The sequence below is a fragment of the Nicotiana tomentosiformis genome, chromosome 5 (assembly GCF_000390325.3).
Source record: "Nicotiana tomentosiformis chromosome 5, ASM39032v3, whole genome shotgun sequence".
NCBI lineage: Eukaryota > Viridiplantae > Streptophyta > Magnoliopsida > Solanales > Solanaceae > Nicotiana > Nicotiana tomentosiformis.
The window spans coordinates 6,523,271-6,534,521 of NC_090816.1; the positions used below are offsets into that span (position 1 = coordinate 6,523,271).

Genomic DNA, 11,251 nt, shown 5'->3' on the forward strand with positions numbered 1-11,251 from the left:
AACAAAAGAGATAAAAACAATTTGATACCCTTCAAGTTCAGCTAGAAAAGAAGGACCAACAATTTAATATCCTTCAAGGTCCACTAGTCAATCTTCTTGCTAGTGGTTCTTTCCCCATTCCCCTGTCTCGTGAGCCTTCCCCAGATGCTAATCCTTCAAACCATGCCGACGATGAATACTATAGTAGTGGAGATGAAGATGATGTAGTACAAAACACTCATTGAATAATGTTTGAACTTTTAACTTGTGAAACGTTTTGTTGATGAGTATGGTGTTTTGTTAATATAGTTTAGTGGAGATGGAGATGGTGATAATATTTTGTTAATATAGTTTTGATACTTGTTATTGTTGTTATTGTTGTTGTTGTTGTTGTTGTTATTGCTGTTGTTGTTGTTATTGGTTTAATGACAGCAATGTAATGCAGCCATTATATGTGATTGATTGTTGGCAGGTGGTGCAGTTATAAAACAGCTGTATTCTGCCAAAACATTTACCCAGAAAATCCACCGACTTAGGTTGGAACTTCGGTCGCAAATGTTCATCTGATTTCCCAGAAAATCAAATTTACTGACCGACTTCGGTCGGGCTTTTTGATTTTAAATTTTAATTATTTAAATAATACTGACCGATTTCGGTCGGAATTGAATAATTTTTTAAAAAATAAATAATTAAAATTCCGACCGAATTCGGTCGGTATTTTAAAATAATTAAAAATTATTTTCAACAATACCGATCGAATACGGTCGGTAACTTTATTTTGTATCATACAACTTGGTCTAAGTGCGTTGACAGTTACCGACCGACTTCGGTTAGAAAATATCGACCATCTGCGGTCGCTCTCCGTTTGCGACCATTGTTTTATCGACTAATTAAAAACGGTCAGAAATCGGTCGATTTTTGATGGATTCCGACCGATTTCGATCGGTTTTTGTGGATGCTTTTTGGTAGTTTTTTAGTAGTGAGTTGCCCCTCGAACGTGTTGTGGGTACTACCCGCCATGGACCGACGTGGCTAATCCCTCCTCGTTGCGGGTATTGTTGATCGAATCTTCATGTTGAGGCTGATTTCCCCGGGCCTCAACATTGTGCGTGTTATTAACATAGTTATCTGTCATTTTTTATGATTTTTCGCTAAGAAACAAAGAATCAAACAAGTTCGTAATAGATGTAAGGATCAACTCAATTATGCAATTGTCTAAGATTCACAGTGGGCGCCAAACTGTTTACTCGTAAAATGGTACAGTTGAATTTATACATAGTTTATAGACAAGCGAATCGATTTGATCCCAAAATAATAAATAAATTAAAGAAGATATGCAAGACTTAGTGTTAAAATCGAAATAAGACAATGAACAGCCTGATTCCGGGAGCGGAGCTTCCAAAAGTAGTAATATGAATCTTAATAAGCAAGGAACAAAATATTATTGAGCTTTTAAACAGTGTATAGCATAAGTTTGTTAGAAAAATTATCCCCTTACAATGGTTGTTGAAATCCCTATTTATAGTGGCACCTAGGAACAAGGTCCTAGGATCAAGCCCCCCTTAAATGACAATTATGGGGTCCATTGAAGAATGTGTAACGACGGGCTATGAATGTCATATTCTCTATAATGGACTATGTATTTAATACTGCAAAATATTCTCCATTGAATGCTACAGGGTGGAAGACATTTATTTGTCTTTATGAGCAACATTCCCTTCGGGGACAACCAAGAGTGCTACTCCCGGGCTTGATTTCCACCTGTGTCGCTTTCCATCTATCCTTGGTTCCACCTGTTGCTCTATTATGCGAGTATTTAATATGAACATATTTTTCGCTATACATAGCTAAGATTTAAATTTGAGAAATTTTCATAAAGCACTATAGTTTAGAAATAATTACCCCTAAATTATAAAACTCGAAATGCTTTAAAGGAAAAGCGAACGAATTAACCTAGATTTATAAAGTGTAGATAAAACTATACAACATAAAACCAAACTCTACAACAAATCCAATTCACATATTTAAAATGCCAATTTCCCTTTACAATAAACCAATAGAAAACCCAAATTTCAAAAGGTGGAATCTCATAGCACCTAGAACCTAAATCTGATGAAAAATAAAGTACAAATGATATGAAACGATGACGGAGAAAGAAGAAAGAAGAAATTTTAAAACTTCAAAAATTTTGTTATGAACTTCAGTATTTGTGTATGAGCTTGAGACTTTTTGATATAAACTTTAGATATTGAGGTATGGATTTCAAATAATTTGCTATGAACTTCGGACATTTTGATATGAACTCCAGATATATGGGCATAAACTTTACACATTTGGCTATGAACTTCAAACCATATTGTATAAACTTTAGATATTCGAGTATGAACTTCAGAAATTAAGTTAGACAGAAGGCTTGGTTATATAGGTTTAATATATATATAAAGCCAAAGACACCCCAAGACAATGTACAATTGTTGCAAATGGAACATGATCAATAGAATTTGGTGTTCGGTGTGCGAACAAAGTATCACATTGGTAGTTGAAAAAATTAAGAACCTATATTTAAGGTGTAGGGATCTCTTAATGGTGTGAGGCCTTTTGGGGGAAACCCTACGGGCTTGACCCATGACGAACAATATCACACCATATTAAAAGTATTCGTAAGAATTGCATGGGGCGCCCTATTTGGTCGCCCCTTTTTAACTTATACCCGTTTTGTTTTTCTGTTTGCATCCATGCCCATTTTTCTGTTAAAAGCATTTTGAAAAGACGGTTTTGCCCTTCTTTAATGAAAGACTATTGACAAAACTATAGATTGCAGGACAAAATTTCAGCATGTTTTGGTATGAAATTTTAGCAAATGAACTAAATAACTTCAGCATGCATTAGAAAATTACATACTGCAAGACAAAAAATTAAGCATGTTTTGTTTGAAATTTTAGCAAATGAACTAAAAAGCTTCAGCTTGTACTTGTTTAGACTGAAGTTTCGGATAAAACTCATGACAAAACTGTAGACTGTAGGACAAAACTTCAGCACGTTTTAGTGTGAAGTTTTCGCAAATGAACCAAATAATTTCAGCATGCATTAGCCAAAATTTATTAGAAAATTATATACTACAAGACAAAAACTTAAGCATGTTTAGTCTGAAATTTTAGCAAATGAACTAAAAAATTTAAGCATGTTTAGTCTGAAATTTTAGTAAATGAACTAAAAAACTTAAGCATGTTTCGTTTGAAGTTTTAGCAAATGAACTAAATAACTTCAGCATGTTTAGACTGAAGTTTCGGAGAAAACTAGGTAAGTTTTTGGAACTAAATAACTTCAACATGTTGTTGCTATGCTAGTGACGGAAGATCCTCGTGGTGTGTCTTTGGAAGACAATGATTCTCGGGCAAAGGAAATCACCGCAGCTGTTTCTTCAATCCAACTTAAGTAATGACCTACGAGTATAGGATATTACACGCGATGGTTTTTCTCATGCTATATGACTACAACATCAGATTTTACAACATAAAAAGGATATGTTAGAGCTTTGTACTGTAAGATCAGAATGACCTTTCATCAATAAGCAAGCACCAAATAAGAGCCTGTTGTATTTTACCCAAAACTTTGATCTTGTTAGAGTTACGTCCCTTTTACTTCAGAACTCTGTTTGATTATTTTCAAGTTTTGTGGAATAAAAAGGTTAGCAAATGACCTTTCAATAGAAAATTACATATTGCAAGACAAAAACTTAAGCATGTTTAGTTTGACGTTTTAGCAAATGAACTAAAAAATTTAAGCATGTCTAGTCTGAAGTTTTAGCAAATGGACTAAAAAACTTAACCATGTTTAAGTTTTAGCAAATGAACTAAAAAACTTAAGCATGTTTCATCTAAAGTTTTAGCAGATGAACTAAATAACTTCAGCATGTTTAGACTGAAATTTCAGATAAAACTCATGACATAACTGTAGATTGCAGGATAAATAACATCAGCATGCATTAGCATGAAGTTTTAGATTCAGCATGAAACAACTCCATACTACATTAGCATGAAGTTTTAGCTTCAAGGTGAAACAACTTCACGCAAGTGTGATTTTAAAGATGAATCTGGACAAGTTTCTGATTTTTTTATAAAGCTGCTAGAGAAGAGGAGGAAATCGTTTTATATCTTTTGTCAGGGGTGTAATTGTCATATTATTACGAATTTTTTGTCAGCTGGCTACCAAATCAATAATTTTTAAAAATAGGGTAGAGGTTAAAATGTGGCACAAATATAGGGTACGGCAGCAAATTCCCAGAGTATTCATGGGCTAGTTTAGCCCAACATATGGTTGAATCTGATGTGGGATATATAGTGGCACAAATTCTTAACCAGTTTCGAAATTGTCCGCTCATGCTGAAGGGAGTATCCCTACGTAGCGATCAGTCCGCTAGTTCACGCACACCCAAAGGAATTCTTGACGGAAGTTCAAAAAAGATCATACTAATCATATCCCCACCTTTCTCCCCCCTTGATTTAATCGTTGCCATAGTTATAGGCTTATAGCAATTTCAATTCTACTATTCGTATTGGGTTGCTTCGTAGGTAATTTACCACAAATAACCGGCCAAATTCACTATATACTTTTGCTAGTCGGTATACATTGAATATGCAATGATTATACATAATTATACACCTAGGAGATTAAGTGGGTGGCTGTTTGGATTTATTCTTCATGTTTAACATAACCAAATTAAGCCACCATCTCCTTAAATTAAAAGTGCGAAATAACAAAGGGGGAATATAGCCGCCCTAGTTTGTTTTGGTCATGGAGATAATGACATTTGTGAATGTAGTCTTCTCTTTCGCCATGCAATTGACAAAGATTTCTCTGCACTTATTGAACACTTGATCCATATTCAATTTAGTACCAAAATGGCTGACAAGCAAAGGCTCAGCCAAAGCTCTCAAGCAATGTGCCACATTGTACTCACCATTGCTGCAATCTTGGGGTGTGACCATTTCCTGGACCCTCCACAAATGCAAGTCGCTTTGTGCATCGAACTGACCTGTATTACTGCAGGTTTCATCAGAAACATCAACATGAAGTTCTGAAGTTTCCAAGACATCGATGGTGAAAGATCCCTCCTTTTCAACTACATACTTCACTTCTGCAGGAGATGGATGGTACATAGGAAAGTTGAATGAATTTACTTTCTCTTCTTCTATTAAACCCTGCATATTAATAATGAAAATACACTATGAGTTTAACTTCTATATATATTAATAATGCAATTCTTTTTATACTATTAGGTCAATTAAAAAACATTATCGCTCACAATAAGTTGGATTGGCAATTTAAAATTCAAATGTTATATTCCTTCTGCTCTATTTTACGTGATACTAAATTTTCACAAATAGTAAACTTTTAATATTTAAAACTAATTTAACTTAAACTTCTCATACCATTACTGACATGCAAAGAAGATCTAGGATTTAAGTCTATGGGTACCTACACGGCTACAACAACCTCAAGTTAATGAGTAATGATAGCTGAGTTCACAATCACATATCTATAAATATTTAGTAGATTTCTTAATATGTATATTACCTTTAGGAAAAAACTATATGCTACATTCCGGAAAAGAAAATTCTTGTTATTACAATGCCTTTTACATATCTTTACCTTGTCTAGGAGAAGAAGCAAAGTTTAATTTTTGGTAGTGTTGGTACATACATACTATTTAAAACTTGAGGAGTCATTTATAGGTTTTTGGCTTTACATCATGAAACTAGAATCCGTAAGAGTACATAAGTGAATAAAAGATATTTTGTTTTACTAAAACCTTACATATTGAATCCAAATCTTTCCCTCAACCCAGATTAGCTTCAGACATAGCAAGATCTACCATTTTGTGTACTTACCTTTACAATATACAAAAAGATCTACCATTTTGTGTTCTTGATAGTTAACAACGTTTACTTGAGACAAGGCCTAGGGAACTAAATTAATTTATTATAAATTGGGCAATCATAAGAGTTAAGGCCTTACATAATGACCTAGGCATGTGCACTTGAATGTAACAGAACATGAAGATTTTTACCTTAACGAAATTTTAAAATAAATTATCCAAACAAAAAAGAACAAGCTAAGGCTATCAGTAATCTGAACAAATTCCAAAATAAAGAAAGAACATTTGAAGAATTCACAAAAACTCAAGACCATTTCAAACCACAAAATCGACTCTTAACATGAGCAATTTCCCTTAACAAGAAAAACCATAATAAAATAGAAAATAAAAATTCAAAAACAGAACTTCTGCAACTTACTAAATCTTAGAGGAAAGGAGAGAAAACAGCACAGGGCCACTTTCGTTGTACTCAGAAACTAAATCATTTGCTTCCATTTCTTCTATCATCTTCAACTCTAGATATAAATGGTTCAGCGATTTAGAGAGAGAGAGAGAGAGAGGAGGAGGAGGAGGAGGAGGAGGAGGAGGCAAAGGGATGAGGTTTGATTAAGGAGGAAAAGGGAGTCACTTGGTTTTCTTCCTGCTTTTACAGGTTCGCTGCTCGGTTAGGGTTTTGAGTTCGAGACAAAGGGGATTTGGTAAGAATATAACAAAAGACGGGGTGTATTTAATTTTTGTTTATTTTTTTACTTTGAAGCGAAGAAATAGAGGCGACTTGGTCGCTGCAACAGGACTATTGCAACAACTTTCAAAAAAGTCGCCGCAAATGTGCTCTAAGGGGAAACGAAAAAATTGTGCTTATTTGTTGCGACTTAAGTACAGTCGCCACTAAATTTTAGTTTCTGCTGCGACAAAAAGATTCGCCACTAAAGCTATCACTTTTGTAGCAATTAAACTAGTCGCCACAGAAGGTCGTCGCTAAAACCCTGATTTCTTGTAGTGTATTGAGCTCACTAAACCGTTACGGCCCTAATGACATGCTCTTATAATCATAGAAAAATCATGACATAATCAAACTTTGCCACATAAAATGAAATAAATTAAGAAATAATACAAAGAAATATAATTAATATTTTTATAGTTTTTTCAAGATATATGAAGATTATGTTTTAAAAAAATGGTATTTATATGTCTATGATATGTATATATTAAAATTTGTTTGGTTTTACCATTGCAACTAGCTCTTTGAGGGCCATCTCCAGAGGCTCGAACACGTAGTGACACCCTTTGCTGTAGAGATCTTCATTTTTCCTACCTAGCATTGTCAATATCATACGTCCACCTTTCACAAATTCTTTTGAACGATACTTAAGAAAAGTTACAAAATCTCTTTGATATTGCTCAAAATATGCTTTAACCACAGTTGGTGGACTTGTGCTTGACACGTAAATATTTCCCTTGTTATTATTCTCTATACCATCAGGTACCTATATATCACAAGTCATGAATTCAAATCTTATGTCAGTTGTTCAGAATAAATATAATCTTATTGTGCATATATTCGACCCGAAAGTAATCGTTTAATTAAAACTTGTAGAACCAATATCCTGGATATGCTTCTGACGCCTATATATACAAATGATTTCAAAAAATAATTTAAAAAGAGAAAAATTAAAGATTGAAATTACAACAATAAATTCAGTGTAATCTGAAAAGTAGGTTCTGAAAAGGATAATTTATATGCAGACGTTACCCCTACCTTGCGAAGATAGAGAGAAATTTCTTTCAACATAAATCTGTTAAAGCGGTTGAAAAGATAGCAGCCGGCAAGAATGACATGCCACTCCAGAAATATCTTTTGCAGTTCAAACACTTAGTCAATTCATGCAGGCTCCTAAACAGTCTTGCGTGGAGGGGAAGAGTGGTTAGATACATTTAGTGGTGGCAAAATGTTAAAAGAAAACAGTTATCCACTCATATTATCCATTAAAAAATGGGTTTTAAAAACGGGTCAAATATGGATAAGAACCATATTATCCACTTAGAAAATGAATAACTAATGGGTTTAACTTTTATATTTGTCAAGCCTCAAATTAGGGGTTTTTCAAATTTGGGAAAAACAAATGAGGCCTTAACTCTATAACACTGTTTCAATCATCTATGACACAAACAAAAATTTATTGCATAAAATACGGTATTGTAAGGAAATTAAAGAGTTATGATTGTTGGAAATTCTCAAAGAAAAAGAAGCATAAGGTGCAACAGTTACCATATTTAGGAAAGTGATAGGAGAAATAGAAGGAAAGAGAGGAGGTGCAATTAAGAGAATTGAAGACGTGCCTTTTGGATTTGTAACTATATATAACACATAAACAAAAAAAATATGAAAGAAGTCAAAAATTTGAAAAATGTGTATACGGATACTTGCCACGTCATCAGCTAAGGTCTGTCAATTATATATGTATAGATTTGTATCTTATATCAAATATTTGACCTGTTAAAACCACATGCAGCCAAGTGAAAAGAAATTTGTACGTGAGATTATTATATGTATATATATATACATATGAAACGTACTTGAGAAATCCAGTGGAGACTGTAAGAGGAGTGGACAAAGTGCAGACTCTCGGAAGGGAAAAGTCTAGTATAAAATGAACCAGCAACTCCAGTAACATAGCAATTAGGATCAAATCCATCTCCCATCTGTTTCCTCAAATCTTCGTAGAACGCTGGCAACGACCGGAAAATGGTATTGAAATCATTTCCGGGAAGATCATTCAAGAAAACATGAAATTCCGGCGACTGTTTTTGGCCATTGCTTTTGCATTCTTCAGAAACAGTTCTAATGAGTTCGGAAATTGCAAGGAAAGTGTTAGGTCCAGAGGAACAACCTAAGTCCGCAATACAAATGATTTCTGGGGAAAGGCTGCGGTAGAGTGCAGATATGGCTTCATCTCCTATTGACTTTGTCATTAGGATCACCTTTTGCTGTATACAAATGCAATGTAAATCAGAAAATTTCAATTTGTTTGTTGTAGTTTGACTTAATAGAGTGAGGAATACTTTTAAACTTGTCGTCTTAAATATTCATAATATTTGTATGAGTATAAAATTTTTGAAACTTGTCATTTAAACAGATAGTAATGTTTGTGTGACTATATAAAAAGTTCTTATTAAAGAAATATAAGAAAATAATAAGAAAATAGTATCAATCTTTTTCAAAGTTCATGTACTTGTGGAGGCGGGTGGGCACGAATTAACACCATATTTTATGAAGAATGTATTGCATGGTAGTGCTATCTCCCGTCTTATGTAAATTATTAATGAAGTAAAACTATCATATAGTAGTAGGTAAAATTTCGGAGTAAATTTCATGGATGGTCATTCAACTTTGTGTTCATTATTCAGGTCACTTTTCTTTCTTTTATTACGTAAAAGTCATTTAACTTTATGTTTATTACCCAAAAGTTATTTTTCTTTTTTTTGTTACACAAAAATTATTTTACTATGCTCTAGTTATCACAATAATCACTTTGACCAGATTTTACAAATCTTTCATCTGAAAAGTCTATTATGCCCTTGACATTATAAATCATCTCATTTATGTAATACCTTCTATATTATATGCTAGTATATAATATACCTTTACCCAGGTATTTTACTTATAATTAAAATAACTTGATATTATTTTATTTATTATTTTTATAATATATTCGTACATTTAATTTTTTTAACCTTAATTTTCAAGATATATAAGTAGCATTATTAAATTTGTCATTAACATTACCGTGAACAAATCTCAAGTCCATGTTCTTAACCATGCGTGATAAAATATTTTTAATGAAAATTATAAAATTAAAGCTCACTGATTTATCATCCAAGCCATACTCATTAATCCAATAAATAAAATACCCACATTTAGCACAATAACACATCAAATTAATACTTTTAAATAATTAATATTAATAGATAAAGTTTTAAAATTTTTAATATTAAACACGAATATCTCTGAAACTTTTTTTAAAATTTTTATTGACTACAAAAAACTATCATTTGTTAAACAAATTTGTTTGTTATTATTTCAAATAAATAATAAGTCATTTTTATATTTAAAATATGTTCTTTTTTAAATATAATTAAAGTAATTGAGTGCCATGAAAACATTAAATGTATGGATATATTATAAAAATAAAAAATAAATAAATTTAAGTTATTTTAATTATATGTAAAATATCTAGGTAAAAATATATTATATATTATATAATATAGAAGGTATTAAATAACTGAGAGAATTTATAATGTCAGGGGCATAATAGACTTTTCAAGTAAAAATATTATAAAATTTGGCCAAGGTGACTTTTGTGATAAATAGAGCAAAGTAAAATGAATTTTGTGTAACAAAAGAAAGAAAAGTGACTTTTAAGTAATGAACACAAAGTTGAATGATTTTTACGTAACAAAAAGAAGAAAAATGACTTTTTCGTAATGAATACAAAGTTGAATGACCACCCATAAAATTTACTCAAAATTCCGTTATTTCAGATGAATGCATTATAATACGCAAAGTTCGGTTACTTTAATGTGTTAAAAAAATAATTGTGTAACTTTATTGTGTGGGTAATGTTTAATAAATTTAATGTGATAAAAAATTATTTTTTGAATTTACTATTATAATAAAGTTCATGAAACCTCATATGAGATATGGGTAAGATCTGCGTGCACACTGTGTGTTGTTTTACATAAATGATCATACATAAAATTACCCTTAAAATATTCTTTTAAAGACTAAAAGAAATGAAATAGAGAAATTATAATTAAGAGTTTATAACCTCTATGCGGAAATAAAAAGTTGTGTAATTATATTTAATTATTTATACCTGAAGCAGAGAATTTTTGGCATAGCTAGCCTCTCCAATTCCTTCATTCATGTGAAGAACTTTGGCAACTTCCATCTCTTGGATCTTAGATCTGTATTAATTATACGAATATAGTAGGTGGGATACTATTTTTGGCTAGGCAAATTAAAGTTCCAATTTGTGGTATCACTTATTTATAGACGGCTGCTACCAAATTTATCCTTGAAATTCAACATTATCTCTCACAAGCCAATTAAACTAGCATTTGGACATAAAATTGATTAAAACTTGAAAAATATGAGTTTTTGAAGATGAGATGATAAATAATTTTTGAAAGTGTGTTTGGACATGCATTTTACTTGAAAAGAATTAGATTTTTTGTGAGTAGAAAACTTCAAAAACTACTCTATGGTTGTTTTTGGGATTTGAAGATTTTATTTTTAAAATTTGACAAAAAATGGTTACCGACATTAAGATACTAACCTCAGGATATGTATAATTGTCCCCGTTTAGAATAGTTGTCAAATGCAAATATATG

At 32.0% G+C, this 11,251-nt stretch overlaps 1 protein-coding gene across 1 annotated transcript; it reads right to left on the reverse strand.

Annotated features, from left to right (window-relative positions):
- Positions 1-4,690: 4,690 nt before the first annotated feature.
- On the reverse strand, positions 4,691-10,817 carry LOC104096752 (S-adenosyl-L-methionine:benzoic acid/salicylic acid carboxyl methyltransferase 3-like). Its single transcript, XM_009603163.4, has 4 exons — positions 10,735-10,817; positions 8,435-8,845; positions 7,087-7,344; positions 4,691-5,180 (listed from the first exon to the last, which is right to left on the reverse strand). The coding sequence occupies exons 1-4, from the start codon at positions 10,807-10,809 to the stop codon at positions 4,758-4,760; spliced, it is 1,167 nt and encodes a 388-aa protein (XP_009601458.1). The 5' UTR covers positions 10,810-10,817; the 3' UTR covers positions 4,691-4,757.
- Between the last annotated feature and the right edge of the window lie 434 nt (positions 10,818-11,251).